The sequence below is a fragment of the Miscanthus floridulus genome, chromosome 18, assembly GCF_019320115.1.
Source record: "Miscanthus floridulus cultivar M001 chromosome 18, ASM1932011v1, whole genome shotgun sequence".
Classification (NCBI taxonomy): domain Eukaryota; kingdom Viridiplantae; phylum Streptophyta; class Magnoliopsida; order Poales; family Poaceae; genus Miscanthus; species Miscanthus floridulus.
In genome coordinates, this window is record NC_089597.1 from 3,430,646 (window position 1) to 3,447,598 (window position 16,953).

Sequence of the window (16,953 nt, forward strand, 5' to 3'; positions counted from 1 at the left end):
TTTTGGATTTTTTTTCAGAAATTTTACGCACGCACGCGTGCGCGTTCGGTGATACTGCATGTTTCCTGCATAATTTTCCAAAAATTTTAGGGTATACGCACACGTACGTGTTCAGCGGTACTGTGCGTTTTCCACGCACTGGAGGCGGCGACGCCTTCCAATCTCTTCTTTGCGTGTGTATGAACACGCACGCATGTGGTGTGAGTGTGAGTGTGAAGTGTGTGGGTTGTGTGTGTCCAAGTTGTACCCGATCAAAAAAAAAGGTGAAGCGGTGCGTGTCCGTGTGGTGTGAGTGGAGTGTATGGGTTATGTGCATCCAAGTTGTACCCGATAAAAAAAAGTGAAAAGCCATATCTACAAATATGTTTTCCAAGAGTGGCTGTCTATATAGAGAGATATTTGTAGAGGCGGTTTGACTTTCTAGCTGTCCTACAATCCATTTTCTCACCAAATTTTAAATTCAAACTTTAAATACAAAATGTCACCAAAACATATATATATATATATATATATATATATATATATATATATATATATATATATATATATATATATATAGACACACGTATATATTCAGATCCACCAAACACCACACGATTACACTCTTCGACATAATGTATATAACACATTCAATAATATAACGCATTCGCTAGTACATTCACCACTAATATAATGTACCATCCATATGTCTGATCAAATCCAAAGGACACGTCAAATGAGACTAATGTCATATTTCATACACATTGTCATCATCAACAACATATGCTTAATCCTTTCGACTCATGAAGAGCTTGACGCTTAGGTTGACGTCCTATTGTGGACATTGGTTCGTGGTACGTGCCACATCCTTGTGTACAATCTCTTCGATAAGGAACTTTTGCAAAGGTCCCTAGGAGATCATAATCGCCGAGTGGTTTGTTACTAATATAGTTGTGTTCAGGCCACTGTAAGAAAACAATATTAGGATTAGTATTGGCGGGAATAGAGTTTGGTTGCGGAAGCAACCATGACAAGAGACGAAATAGATCACTGAAACTGCAATCCGACAAACTATACTTAGCCTTTAGGATGAGCAGCTCAAGCCCAAAAAAGTATATCCGTCCGGTGTGTCAGACAACCCTTTACGACACCATACAAACTCTACTTCACTACTTTTTCCACCCTTTCCAAAATTTCTAGACCTTTTGCGCTCTTTAGTTTCACCACCGGTCCAATAACCCGAAGCATTTCCTCCAAATAATCACCATCTTCCTTGTCCTCGACACATCCTCCACGGTCATTGGCACCAACTTTATCGTTACCATTCTGGAACATTAGTAGGGTCGGCTCAATAGCCAACTAATTCTAAAAATAGGTCGATTTTCAGGGGTGGCTGATAATACCCGCCGCCTCTACCAACCCATAGGCGGCTAATTCAGTGGGACCCGAGTATCAGCACTGTAGGGATGGCTAGTGATAGAGCCACTCTTGCTGAAAAAACCAAACTTCTTCGTAAATTGTTTTTGTAGTAGTGCGAGTGAAAGATCCTTGTTTGGTTTTGGTAGTTGAGTGACAACCTAGGTGGACTAATTGTGTTTATGTGAGATACACTGGTGATTAGTCCACATGTACATGTGTGTGAGCAACATATATCATGGAGGTGGAAATGGCTCGGAGACATTGCAAAGCTCACACATGTGATGATGAAGGAGCTTATTGCATATGAGACATGACATTGAGTCATGTGACAAAGGTGGAGAAGATCAAGACAAGACTTGGCTTGATGGACTGGTTGCAAGCGTGAAGGGAAAGTTGGAGCTTTGGAGCGATGGACCGCGTGGTGGTGAAGCTTGGGCAAGACTTGGCGCCGATGGACGAAGGCAACAGTGATACACGGTTGTACACGTATGTTGCAAGCTTCTGTTTCCAATGTTTCATTTGTTTCTAGACATATGTTGCAAGTGCGTTTATTTGGATGTTGCATATATTTCACACATATGTGGAAGTGTTTTATCTAGATATTGCGTATGTTTTTGCAATAGTTTTAAGTGTTTTTGCAAGTGTTTCAGATGCATGTTTCAAGTGTTTCATTTGTCTTGAGACGTATGTTGCAAGTGTTGCATCTGAATTTTTTCAAATCGGGTGTTGTATCTCCCTCCTCGCCTTTTGCTGCCTTGTCTCGGTGTCTCCTCCTCCTCCTGGCGCTGGCTCGGCATCCGTCGCCCCCTCCCTCTCTTCTCGATGCTGGTGACGTTCGAGGCGGCGTGGGCCCCGTGTCGGCGCACGAAACGACGTGGAAAAATACTGCAGGCGCGGGCGTCTGGACATCCGGATGCTAGCTAGCTCGTAGAATCATACCTGAATATCATCTTTTACCATATTTTACTTCGAATTCGAATACAGGTACAAAAGGATGTCTTGGAGTTGGATTTCTATTCGGATACTTGTTAAATTCAACTTAAAATGCATATTATTAAATTCAAATACAATTTTACTACTAAGTTCATCGATAACCAAAGTGAAATAACATCAGAAAGGCACTTCTAATCTTCAATATCAAGTGAATTAACGGATGGAGTGGCGTAAATGTGGTTTCTCTCAGTTCCTCCTTATAGATTTAGCATGACTTATAATAAAACTGCCACCGGAGCCATTTTTGCCAAACGTTTTTCAAACGGCTTCAACTTCACTAGAGAAGCTGCTCTATGAGAGATGCTAGAATCTAAGCCCTTTTAGTAGATGAAATGAAGCTCTGCCAAACTAACCCTTAGGGTGACATGAGCCCTCTTGTCTTTAGTTGATGTTCTTAGTGCATGATCCGGCGACTTCTAAAGGATATCAAGCTTCCTTTTTGAGGATTCATTGATTTCTCTCCCATATATGTTGACATAACAAAAATTGTAGATGTATTTAATGAGCGCCGTTGCTCCTTTGATACCTCTTTCTCCATGTTCTCAACAACTCATCATGTGTTAGTAATCTTTAAAATATTTAGCCAAGTATATCTAGGGTCCTAGACGACAAACCGACATTAGCAATGCATGATCATCGTCATGCAGCGAAGTCCACCATGTAATAGACTATTATGATATTATCGATCACTTGCGATTGCGAGGAAGCTTAATTATAAAAAAAACGAGCACTTGCTTGCGTACGTTATGACCAGCCGACGGATGATAGGTAGCTTTCCACGAATTTTGTCGCTATATACGAGTATGGCGGGTGACCATTCCTGCAAAAAGGTTTCAATTATACTCCAGGTGTTATAATAGCCAGTGGGGGCAAATGGCTTTCAGGTTTCTCGAATCCACAAATGATTAGTCACCATTATCACACTATAGTCTAGATAACTGACAGTAATCATCTGGTGCTTCATTCCAAATGCATGCAAGGTACTATTCTCTTAAAATCCCCTGACGTTCTAACTTCTAAGGGTGCGTTTGGTAGGTATAATTCAAGCCGTTCCTCTCAAAATAGAATATGAGAATCCTATGAAATGAAAACCAGAGGAATCCCAAGCAGCAACAGTTTTAGGATTGAGAGTCAGAAATCAGAAACTTCCCCTTATTCTCCTATAATGTAAACTAGAAACCAGAAAACCCTGTTTCTCCCGAGGAGAGAATTAGAGTTGGTTTAGGCCTCGTTCAGTTGCATGAGAATGATTCACAGCTGAACAGTTTCTTCACTAATTTTATTGGCGCGGAATGGTTCCTTGCGCAGAACGGCCCGTTCCGGGATAACCGAACGTGCCTTACATATTTCGAGAAATCGAAGTTCTGCTAAACAGGCCTCGCTTTTGTCCAAACAGGCATTTTGGCAATTTTCATGAAGTTTGTTGAAACAGGCATTTTGGCAATTTTCATGAAGTTTAGTGAAAATGGCAAAGTGCAAGCGTTTCATGAAAATTGCCAATGTTTTTGCCGTATTATTAAGTATTCTCCTTTAGTTCTTTTCTATTTTCATGAACCTGAGACTCATTGGCAGCCGTTGTTTTGTACTATATTTTACCCTCGTTCGCGGCCTGCAGTTCAGGGGTCAACTGATGAATGTAACACCATTAGCTAATCTCAATTAAAAACCCGCGCACGAGCTACAATTATTGTCTAATCCGTTTCACCAGCCCCATATATCAACAACAGGGGTATTATACAGAATTTACAAATATATACGCTACCATCACCTACTAGCCAGCCTGCTTAGCTCCAGATCGATCGGCTTCGGCAGTTCGGTGGTCGACACCCTCTCGCATCGATCCGAATCCGATCGGCAAGTACATTAACAGGCCAAGCTAGCTGACGAGGCTCCCCAGTCCTAGGCTCCCAGCTGAGACGCAGACGCTCACGACGACCTGGCCGCCATGAGTCGCAGCAGGTTCTTTGCTTGGATGCTCGTGGCCGCCATCCTCGTGTGGTCTTGCACCGCCAGAGCAGTCTGCTCCTCGCGTCCTCTCGGTATATTCCGGCGGCTAATCAAGTTTCGTTTTGGATTTCTCTAGGCGACGGCGTCCACTAATGCATCATGTCTGAAATGTAGCTGCTGCGGATGGGGATGCGAGGGACGACGAGCCATGCGCCGCGGGCGGTGCCGTCGCGGCGGCCGGCAGCGGCGGGGCCTCCCGTGGCCAGAGGGAGATCTGGAACAGGCGGTCTTTGGGTGACAGGTCGCCGTGGTCTTCGCTGCCGTCGCCGCTGTGGAACAGGCCCAGGACGATGTCCGCGCCCCCGCCGCCGCTGGTGTGATGTCGAGCTGGGCCTCTGCTGCTGCGACCTGCGAGACAGCGAGAGCTTCCCGTCCTGTGTTGCCTGAATGCCTGAAAGTTGCCTTCGGTCCGTAGTTCCGTACGCGGCTGCAGCTGTCCGTCTACGAACGTACTACCAACGCGTGTAATTGGAGTCTTTGGACGTACGCCCCTGTCCTTAGCCACAGAGAGCAGAGAGCCATGTTGTAGGGGGGTTGGCTCCCTCTCCTTTGTGTGCATCATTACACAATCACTTGCATAACACAACCAAGCATTGGCTCCTCTGCTCTTCATTGTGTATCTCTTGAACAATGAACCTTTTGGCTTGAAATAATATCTTAGAAAAAAATTGGTGTCACTATCAATTATCATTGGGCATTTGGGCCTCCTAAATGGGGTCAGGTTGAACTGAATTGGGCACTAAAATAGGATTAGTGGAGCTAGAAAATTGGGCCTAAAAACTGGGCTAAGCCCGCATTGCTGGGTTTAGTGACAACCTAGGCCCAGCATGCAGATGGACCTCATCTGCAACGTCACCTGACATGTCATCATCTACATGTCAAAGACATGTGCAACGGGTTAGGCCGTTTTGAAGCATCATAAATGTTTGTGACACTAGTTTGCCACAGAAGGGGTTTACTGACACACCTGTGATGACGACAGAGTTTTTGTCATGGAAGTGTCTGATGAAAAACTATTCATGGCAATTTCTGAACATCACATAACACCAAATGTGTTGTAGTGATTGTACGATAATGGCATCCATGTGAGGATTAGCGTTTGATGGCGGCGTAGCAGGGTGGCCAATGAAGCGCTAGAGGGGAGAGTAAATAACAACTAAAAGCTAACATCATGGAATAAGGTTGTGGAGGGAAGAGGCTGCCAATGGACTTCACTTGCACCATTGAGGTGATTATAGGTAGGCACTGTGCAAACAATGTTGTTGAACAAAAGAGTTTGTTTAAGATGATGCTTATGCCTTGTTGGTAGAACTCCGACTCTAAAAACTTTTGAATATGGAGGGAGTATCTAAAACAAACAATTTTGTTCATATTTTAGATCAAATATAAATATTTAAAGAGTTTTAATTTTATTTTACAAATTATGAGCCCGTTCGCTGATCTGAACTTTTCAGACCAGCCGGCTGGTTCTCCACTCATTGCACTGTTCATCAAACCAGCCAAACAGTGTTTCCTCTCACAAAACCAGCCAAGATTCTGCCAGCCGAACGGGGCCTATATATTTAACTTGGATCTAGAACCGTTCAAAACATACCCTTAGAATAGGATTTAGAGCATGAGATATGGATGGGTTAGGGATAAAATCTATATATATATATATATATATATGTATATATATAATCAATTTTTCTATCTATCTATATCTGACCCAGACTCATGGCCCATGCTTATTCTACTTAGAACAACCCACGTCCAACAACAGTATAAAGTCTGATTCCAAGGAACACCAGAGCTCGATTACAAAATGTACCAAAATATATGACGATCATTGAATGGGGCCGTTCGCTGGTCTGGAAAGACCAGCCAACCGGCTGCTCCCCCTCTTAATTTACTGTTCACCAAACTAGTCAAACAGTATTTTCCTCTCACAACAAACCAGCGGGAACAGTGTTTTAGCTTCTTTTTTCAGACCAGCGAACGGGGCAATAAATTTCTGAGCCGCAAATCGTCCAAATAACCGTGCAACAAGCTAGTATAAGTTTATATTACAACACACTGATATCAGTAAAATTTAAAAAAGGAATATAGTTGGATCTAGATCGAAAGTAATAATAATTAACTTACATGAAAGATAAACAAAATACAATTCGCTCGTTAATATAGGATTATTAACACACTCGAATAACACGTTTTTTTGCTGAAAAAAAGAGAATGAACATATGTTTGTTCTCTATGGACTAATGGGTTTTTATTATTTAAATATATAAGAGAATTCAATGCATATCTGAACCAAATCAAATTAAATAAAAATCTCAAAAAACTGCCAAACACTCGCACACTCGGTACTCGGGACGTCTCACTCTCGCCGCCTTCTCCCTCCATCAAGAGCGCCCGTCCCTTCGCCGCGTGCCCGCGCGCCCCGCCATGGCCGCGCCGTGCGGCCGCGGCGGCGGCACGCTGACGCTGGTGCTCGTGGCCCTCTCCGCGGCGTTCCTCACCTACAACGTGCTCGTCTCCTTCCGCCCCTCCCTCCAGCCCCTCCCTTCCTCCTTCCCCGCCGCCACCGCCGACTCCTCCCCCCGCCGCTTCGGCGCCAAGCGGAGGGCGTTCCACACCGCGGTGACCTCGTCGGGGAACGCGTACAACACGTGGCAATGCCGCGTCATGTACCACTGGTTCAAGGAGGCGCGCCGGGCTCCCGGCGGCCGCGAGATGGGTGGGTTCACCAGGGTCCTGCACTCCGGGAAACCCGACGAGTTCGTCGACGAGATCCCCACATTCGTCGCCGACCCACTCCCCGATGGGGATCAGGTATTGTTGCTTTTTTGCTTCACGAAACGGCAAAGTTCGTCATATTTCATTGCTTTCTTCGTTGGCTCTGTCTGGTTTGCTGTTGCTGGTTAGTTGGAATTGTGGACATATGCAACTATTCAGATTATACGAAATCGAGAAAATGTCTACTCCTCTGTTTCTCAAGGAGTCAAGGTGGAATTCCGTGATTTAGTTGATATTTCTATTTTCAAAAGCTACACCGTACACGCAAGACATTTCAGTTTTTCATGATATCAGTACCCTCGCAAAAAGAAAAAAAAAGGTTGATAACTGAGTAGCAGCGTGGTCCCCCTCCCCCCTCCTTTTTTTTAATTTTTGGGAAGTGGTTTCCTTTGTCTGGCTGTATGGCTTCAGCATATCACATTATGTACAAATCCAAGGTCCTGGCAAAGTCCTGCAGTCCTGCTCCTGCTTCACTGGAAAATTTGAGGCAAGAAATCCATTGCTACATATGGACACGGGTGTGGGCGTCACTGACCGACTTGGACGGAGGTGTCCCGATTTCTTTTGGGATGCGCCACATACCACTTGGAATGTGACATATGTGTTCCAACACGTGTGGGTATCTGATTAGGCAAATATATTTTGGACACAGGTTCTGGAAACACTGAAAAATCATGAAAACATAAAACATCTGGACAAATAACAACTGTGCTACTTTGTTTTTGTAAAAGAATGTGGACAAATGAAATGAGAAAGTAGTGAGGGCCAAGTTGATAGGGAAAAAACAGATTGGCAGCTAGGATATCATATGGTGAAAAGGCTTGTAATGTCAGCCTTGTAAACATGGCTGGACCCTGCTGATACCAGCTTTTCATCATATTGCGTCTGAAGAAAGTTAAAAATCATCATTGGTGTAGTATGCCAGTTGCTAGTACTAATGGTCAGCTGTAGCCATGTCATCATGGCGGCCTATTGTGATTTGTGAACTGCAACCATTTCTGCTTCTCTGTACCCTGTCCATTGCTCATTTTTCGTTGTTGCAAAGTAATTTGATTAATTACCAATTCGAGTTTTGTTAAAAAAGAATTAACAATTCGAGAGCATACAGGAATTTATGGCTCAATTTTACTACTAGAAACTAGATGCTGCTGGAATTTTCTCCTAAACAGTGTTCATCTTAAATCTCAGGGATACATCGTTCTCAATAGGCCATGGGCATTTGTTCAGTGGCTCCAGAAGGCAGACATAAAGGAAGAGTAAGTTTACAGTAAGTTTATTTGAGAAGCAATAATCACCCTCCAGAGTCCAGACTCATGATCTAGTTAATTTCATACTATGTGCAGCTATATCTTGATGGCAGAGCCAGATCATATAATTGTCAAGCCTATCCCAAACTTGTCGAGAGATGGTCAGGCAGCAGCTTTCCATTTCTTTTATATTGAGCCAAAAAAATATGAGAATGTGTTGCGTAAGTTCTTCCCTGAAGACAAGGGGGCAATCACTAAGATTGATCCTATAGGAAATTCTCCTGTCATTATTGAGAAGGTGAGCTATTTTCTTCTTGAATGTACCCAAAGCATCTACTTGAAATTACAGAACTAATCCTATTACTTTCTGCTTCTTTTGCTAGGAATCTCTTGGAAGGATTGCCCCGACATGGATGAATGTTTCAATAGCAATGAAAAAAGATCCTGACGCTGATAAATCTTTTGGCTGGGTTCTTGAAATGTAATGTCCTGCCAATCAATTTCTTATTGTCTAAAGCTTTTGGTCTGTTTATGCATCCCAAGTTCTGTGCTATTTCATTCGTAATGTGAGTAGGTATCTAATTATTTGTTGTATTATGTTTCTGGGAAATAGGTATGCCTATGCCGTGGCATCTGCTCTCCATGGAGTGGGCAACATCTTACACAAGGACTTTATGATTCAGGTTTGGAGTTCGGTTAATTATATCATGTGGCCATCCATATCAGGAAGTTGTGCGGTTCTGTTCTTAGATGATAATTTGATTCTGTTTTCACTTTTCAGCCACCTTGGGACTTGGAAGTTGGTGATGCTTTTATTATACATTATACTTATGGGTGTGATTATGACATGACGGTATGTGATTCATATTGTGATGCAGAACTTCAGGGAATCTGACTCGTGATTCTGTTCTTATAGCATGTTCTTTTGCACTAGGGTAAGTCGACTTATGGCAAAATTGGAGAATGGAGATTTGACAAGAGATCTTACGAGGATAAACCTCCGCCTAGAAATTTGCCATTACCGCCAAATGGTGTGCCTCAAAGTGTGGTATGGTTCTGCTCTGTTTGCAAATATTTGACTTTTTTGTTTCAATATTTGTGTACCATTTCATTCGGATGTGAAACAATGTTCCTTGGCAATCTAGTCTTTTGAGTGCTAGTATGAAATTGTTAGTATATTCGGTACATAAAAAATGAGAGGAAAAAAGTATTATTACAGCCAATTAGCCATTGAAGTTGCAAGACAAGGAGGATCATTGAAGCACTTAAGGCTACTATGAGATAACTAAACATTCTGTATGCTTTATCACAGAATTATATAAGGCATTTACTTATGATAAAAAGTTGTTTGTCCATAAATCCCAACAATTTTCTTCTATTGTTGAGATATTTCAGTGATATAGAACATGGCTATGATTCTTTGCTTCTGTCCCAGTTTGCTATACTCTTCAACTCTTGTAATAGTTATTAACCCATGCGATGGATTTTTGTGTTGTGCACAGGTGACACTTGTGAAAATGGTCAATGAAGCAACAGACAACATACCAAACTGGGACTCTTACGCCGCTAGTTAACCTTGTACAAATCTGGCTCATAATTTAGTTTGCCAGATATTTCCATTCCAGCTGACTTTGATACATGATAATTGCCAAACATAGAAGACGAGTGGATGATACCGTGGAATGCATACAGGTTTTACCCAAGGCTGCGGGCTCCTTACCTTTTCTGCTTGAATTTTCCTGAGAATGTCTGGAGAAATGCCACTCTTTTTTCTTAGTTTTGTCAAACACATGCACATCGGCACATTACACACTACTTTGTAAGTCAAACATGCACCTTTGGTGAAAGTTGCAATTTAGATGACTGAGAGATGCGTGTGTTCTTATCTGGTTCTGAACGTGCTTTAGGGGGGGAAAAAATGTCAGACACAAACCTTTTCTTGAATGCATAGTTTGCTCAGTTATCTATTTGGAATGAAACTGTTGAAAGTTGTGTTAATCAAACTCAATATGCAATGTAAGCTGCTTGCGCTTTGAAGGTACCAACACGATTTGTGAGATACTTATTTGTTGTTATGCAATTATTTGTCTATTTGCTCTAATGCAAAATTAAGTGAATATGCGTCCGGCTTCAGAAACAGTGTGCTCTTGGGTTGGAAAATTGAATTTGGAAGTGCGAAGTCTGAATCTGAACATCCTTTGCCTCCTGTTCTTCAGACTTCAGAAAATTAGAACAGCTAATCAGGAGTAGTCTCTTCTCAGGAAAAAGGCAGGAAAAATTCAGGTTTCAAAGAAGTGCAACGGTGTCAAAGCTCCTTGCTTGTCCCACCAGGGTCGTCGTCGTCTCTACTCGTCTCCCTCGATGCCAGATCTCACCTCCCCCTTTCCTCCCATGCCCTCAATTCTCTCTCCACACTAGCATCCGCCCCCTCCGATGGAAGCCGCCGCGGCCGCGCCCGCGCGGGGCCTCGGGCGGCACGAGTACGCGGTGCTGGCGCTCACCTTCGCGTCCTACGCGTCGTTCCACGCCTCCCGCAAGCCGCCGAGCATCGTCAAGGCCGTGCTCTCCGCGGACTGGGCGCCCTTCTCGGCGCCCGGGGCCCGCACCGCCTCGGCGAGCTCGACGTCGCCTTCCTCTCCTCCTACGCGCTCGCCATGTTCGCCGCGGGCCACCTCGCCGACCTCCGCCGCCTCCTCGGCGCGGCCATGCTCGCGTCCGGCGCCGCGTGCGCCGCGCTCGGCGCCGCCTACTTCCTCGACGTCCACGCGCTCGCCTTCTTCGCGGCCGCGCAGGTGGCCAGCGGCGTCGTCCAGTCCGCCGGGTGGCCCTGCGTCGTCGCCATCGTGGGGAACTGGTTCGGCCACGCCTCCAAGCGCGGCGCCATCATGGGGGTGTGGAACTCGCACACCTCCGTCGGGAACATCGCCGGCTCGGTCCTCGCCGCGGCCGTGCTCGAGTTCGGATGGGGTTGGTCCTTCTTGGTTCCTGCGGTCGTCATCGCCGCCCTCGGAGTTGTCGTGCTGGTGTTCTTGGTCGCACGCCCGAGCGAGGCTGGCTTGGAGGTGGAGATAATGGAGGTTGAGATGAATGGGGATGGTGGGGAGGAGGTAGGGCTCCTTGGGGAGGATAAGAAAGATGTTAATGAGGATGATGAGTTCGAACTGGAAATGGGATCACAATTGCCAAGGGCAATCGGGTTCGTGGAGGCATGGAGACTGCCTGGTGTGGCGCCATATGCATTCTGTCTATTTTTCTCCAAGCTCGTTGCCTACACCTTCCTCTACTGGTTGCCGTTCTATATCAGGAACAATGGTATGTGCTCATTTGTTCATACATTTATTTTTGTATTTATCGCATTAACAATGATAGTGTATGTGCTTGTTACTTGATCATAGTCCGCACTCAAATCTGATTGTACTGTATTTCCAAGGATTGGGCTGTTCAAGTATCAGTCAATGAATTCTGTTCTTGCCAGCAATTGCAGTTTCATGTTTCAGACTAGATAGATGATTCTTATAGTTTCAATCAGTTGAATTGGTAGATACAATCACCAAACAGTCTGAATTTGTTTTTCTACAAAACCTTGTTTTATATATTGTGAGTTGGAACAGCGTCACCTTAAGTTATTTCTTGGGCTCCCTTTTTTTAAGCATAGCAAATCTGTTGATATTATGAACCAGCTTTAGCTTGTTCTTAAGTTTATAGTAAGATGCCAACCTAGAGGGGTGTTTGGTTTGAGGAATGGACAAGATAATAATAGGGTGATTCCACTAAAATCATAGGAATGAACTCATGATGCATTACCTCATCTAGAGACTAGAATGAGGTGGTTCCACAAACCAAACACCCCATTATTGTTGATGACATTCTTTTGCTTGCATGTTGAACTGTTTTAATTGGTGATCGAAATTTCAAATGAATTGTACTTGTGTACATCTATTATGATGGGTACCTAATTTTCTTGGTAGAGATAGTAGAGTTTGACACAAATAGCTTTCAACATACCTGTCCTTCCATTCCAAGGTTAAACCTTGAAATGTGTAATTTCTGAAATTAGAGGATTGCTTTTGCTTGGATGTGTTGCTTCTGTAGAATTCATTTGTGGAGTATCAGTCATTTTCAATTTAGCATGAAACGTCAGGGAGTCGTTACTTTTGCTTGACGCCAACCTATTTTTGATTTTGCAGCCGTAGCAGGTCAGCTCTTGTCACACAAGGCTTCAGGAATTTTATCAATTGTATTCGATATTGGAGGTGTCTTAGGAGGGATTTCGGCTGGTTTTCTCTCAGATGCCATAGGTGCCCGTGCAATAACATCAGTTCTGTTCCTCTTTCTGTCAATCCCAGCACTCATTGTGTACCGGACATATGGAAGCATATCCATGCAGCACAACATTGGTCTCATGTTCCTCTCTGGTTACTTTGTGAATGGTCCATACTCTCTCATCACCACAGCTGTAGCAACTGATCTTGGCACCCAAGACGCTATCAAGGGAAATTCACGGGCGCTGGCGACAGTTTCTGCGATAATTGATGGCACTGGTTCTGTTGGTGCAGCTCTGGGCCCCTTGCTTACGGGTTACATCTCAACTAGAGGATGGAATAGTGTATTTTTCATGTTGATTGTTTCCATATCACTTGCCATCCTGTTTTTGATACGGCTGTTCGGATAATAGCATTGCCCCCTGTTCGGATAATAGCATTGCCCCCTGTTCGGATAAACCGAATATGGGGTAAGCCGAACGGTTCCTTCAAGATAATACAAGAAATAAGCATTGCCATTCACTGATACGTGGGGCTATTATCCGAACAGGGGGCTGAACCAGGATAAAAATCCTCGTTTGTTCTTTTATTGCTGACCTTCATTGATATGTGGATTCCTACCAAACCACAATTTCTGCCGAAACAAAGTATTGACATTTATAATGTCATGTCACTTCTGTAACTAATAAGGAAACTTACTCGTTGGATCATGTGAAATACATCAAACCCATGGATTTTGACGGCAATCAAGTCCTCTGACAATTACACTACAACTACGAAAGACTTTATTTTGGAGCCATTAGTGCTAGATTATTGCAATATTTTGCATTATTAGTGCTAGATTATGAATTGAGAAGTAAAGAGATACTCCATAGATATAAAAAATGAATGACCCATGAATTTGTTAGTTGAGGGCCTGTTCCTAAGATATCAAAATTAATTTAGTCATATCCATGTTGCCTGCATGTTGGTTCAACGATTCCCGATTATTAATTTTCTTCATAGCTCAAGTTTGATGCATTATTCATAGTTTATTCAAGATTTCTAAGCATTTATTTTTGCTATGTACAACTCTGTTTTAAGGAAAAAGTCTAAATCACTCCCCTCAAGTTTGGCATATGTCCATATTACCCCTAAACTTACATTTAGTTCAATTTACTCCCTCCAACTATTTCAGTTGGTCTAGTTTACCCCTTAACATGATTTGTTATTTTTGTTTTTCCACGTATTAGTTGAGTCTTAATATCAACTTTTATGATATGATAGAGAACATCATAAGTTATGTTAGAAAAATATATCTTAACTTTTTGCCACTATTTTGATAGCTTAGGACATTTAATAATAAATTAACACTAGAGATACAATATCGTATAAAACATAATGATGAAAAATTCATAGTCCATTTTTCTAACACAAAATACAATGTCCTCTATCACCTCACAAAATTTGAAACTAAAATATAATTTGTACATAGAGAAACAAAAAAGAAAAATCTCTTTAAGGTGTTGGTTGGACCAACTTAAATAGTTGGAGGGAGTAAATTGAATCAAATGTTAGTTTAGGGGATTATTTGGACATAGGCTAGACTTGGAGGGAGTAATATGGACTTTTTCCTTGTTTTAATGCAATACTATGGATTTGATTGAGGATACTTGACATTAATATGCACTCCGGCTCTACATCATGCGTCCTATAAATAGAAGTGCACAGTGCAAACATGACTCACAACATAAGCTATATATGTGCTAGAAAAGAAGTTATAATTGGTCCTTATATCATCAACGCTAGCTGTAGTGGTACATGATCAGGGGCGGATCCAGCAGTGGGGCGGGGGGGCTCAAGCCCCCCCTACCCAAACCGAATCAGTGCAAATTACTGTAGAACCCCTATGAATTTTTAGGCAAAGTTCTATAGTGTAGGGGGGCTGAGACTTAAGATCGAGCAGTAGTGTTGTTCAGTCCCCCCTAAAATATTTTCTGGATCCGCCGGCTGTACATGATGTCTCCAAAAGTAATGCTTCAACTCCTGGTTTTTTCTTTAGTCTTTACCATGTTTACGGCTCATCGAGCTTTGGGTGAGAAAGACTGTTATCATGAGAGGGATTTGGTTAAGCATGAGTGCATCAAAACCATCCTAATTAATCAGCCCTACAACCCTCCAACCCCTGAGTGCGTTCGTGACATCAAGCTATCTGACATTGTTTGCATTTGCCATATTCTCACCGCTGCAGACGAGAGCGAAATAAGCGTACGTAAGCTTCTTCGTCTTGCAGGGGAGTACAACAGACCAGTGCCGCCAGCGGGAAGTAAATGTGGATTTAAGTATTTGATAGTATCCATGTTCTTATTGTTACAAAAATGTTTAGTACAATATAGATGTGAAATCTGATATGATTTTTTTTCCTCAGCTCAAACCGTTGGACATTGACTATATATCCCTCACTACCAAGGGCAGAGATCTGTGGGACTTCATGATACAGAAACCCAAGGAAGAATAAAAAAAATAACCCTGTACTTTGTTTGCTTTCATGCCATGCTTTATTCATGGCAAAGTAATGAATAAAAATGTCATAAGTATTTCTACTTTATAGGTGGATGCAGATTGGTCGAGCAAAATATGTCACTTTGCCTTTTCACTAGTCAAATGTTTTTAATTTTGACCGAATTTATCAAAAAAAAAGTACATAACATCTAAACATAAAATTAATTCCATAACCACCATAAATATATTTTGAAAGTGTATTAATTTGGTATTATATATGTTAATTTTTTAACACGATTAAAACTTTGACTTAGAACAAATCTAAAGTAGCATATAATTCGCAACACGGAAAATAGATGTTAGATGCAATTTGTTGTGAAATGGCGCCTGTTGCCAACAGGCACCTTTTCAAGTGATGATCTCATCCATTCACAGATCGAAGCAGTTAGAGATAGGATTAGTTAGTTAACTGGGACATGTCCATTCATTTAACTGTTGTCTCTTCCCAAACTATTCTCTTCCCAATAGGTGTCTGTTCAAGACACATTCATATGTATAAATATATTTAGAGATCAATGAACACAATTGAGAAAGTTGTTTGCTGTGTTGTGCATCTTGCTTTACTCTGGATTACTATTTATGGATCACTGGTAGTGCAAACCAACCAGACCACAAGGGTGAACTTGTTGAACTGGATCAGGCATCAGGGTAAAACTGAGATTGCAAAACTATTTTTCAATGAATTAAAAGTTACAAGATTTCAAAACCCCAAAATAACAGAGTATCACTTCTTTCAAAACTTTGAAAGATAGTTTTACTAGAACTCAAGTGCCCAAGATATTTCACTGTAGAAGTTTTCTTTGATTATGAATAACCAGCAGGTCCCATGTTTAACGTTGAACCCAAACGACCACTAAAACACTGAGGAGCTTCACATCCAAAGCACCCCAGGAAGAGATGGACAGCGATCGGTGCCTCCGCGCGCAATGTACGTGCGACTCCACAGGTTCACCCTGCACAGCTTCCTCCTCCGACCAGATCCGGACGCCTTGTCCGCGCACGCGCGCTCCAGCGCGGTGGCCACCCATCTCGCGTTCATCCCGCGTTCCCGGCGCCGACGACGACGCCTCCTCTCCACCAGTGTCACCGGCATCTCGGAGTCGATCACCCTGAACACCGTCACGATGACAGGGCAGCCGTCAGCTCCTATGCCGTCGGCTTGCACGACGCAGAACATGCTTCTCCCGAGGTAGACTAGCTTGGCGCTCCGCGTCGCCCCGCCGCGCGCGCGCGGCGTGATCACCGGTATGGGGTCCGACACCCGGTGCGTCTTCTGCTCCAGTCTGGGAGCAACGCCCGAGCCCAGGACGACGTCGAGTTCGTGCGCGCGCAGACGCCCGTCGTTCGGCGACACCTCGAACCACAGGTCGTGGTCCTTGGCGTACACGGCGCGCTCTTCCCACGGCAGCCGCGCCGACCCGGGCAGCGCGATTCACGCCGCTCCGCCCAAGCGGCGGCCGTCGAGGAGGAACGTCTCGCCTCTCTCCGTCGAGGCTAGGAGGCCGCGGCGCAGCGGGTACGCGGCGAGCGTCAGGATGCGGTCGCGGAACGGAGGCCGCGGCAGGGATGTCCACCCGACGCGCGCGTCTCTCGCCGCCGCCGCCGCCGAGCGAAGGACGACGCACCGCGGATCCTCGGTGAGCATGTCAGCGGCGTAGATCTTGCCGGAGACCTCGACGAGGCCGTACTCGGTCGATGGCGGCGGAGGGCCGGTGGACACTTCCCACGTG

The 16,953-nt window shown here is 43.9% G+C and overlaps 1 protein-coding gene and 1 pseudogene across 1 annotated transcript; both read left to right on the forward strand.

Annotated features, from left to right (window-relative positions):
- The first annotated feature begins 6,765 nt into the window (after window positions 1-6,765).
- On the forward strand, window positions 6,766-10,348 carry LOC136522514 (hydroxyproline O-arabinosyltransferase 1-like). The gene is made up of 8 exons (XM_066516325.1): window positions 6,766-7,209; window positions 8,362-8,429; window positions 8,517-8,718; window positions 8,804-8,901; window positions 9,034-9,103; window positions 9,202-9,273; window positions 9,355-9,468; window positions 9,923-10,348. The coding sequence occupies exons 1-8, from the start codon at window positions 6,823-6,825 to the stop codon at window positions 9,992-9,994; spliced, it is 1,083 nt and encodes a 360-aa protein (XP_066372422.1). The 5' UTR covers window positions 6,766-6,822; the 3' UTR covers window positions 9,995-10,348.
- Window positions 10,349-10,774: 426 nt separating this feature from the next.
- On the forward strand, window positions 10,775-13,415 carry LOC136522073 (putative glycerol-3-phosphate transporter 5; annotated as a pseudogene).
- Window positions 13,416-16,953: the final 3,538 nt, after the last annotated feature.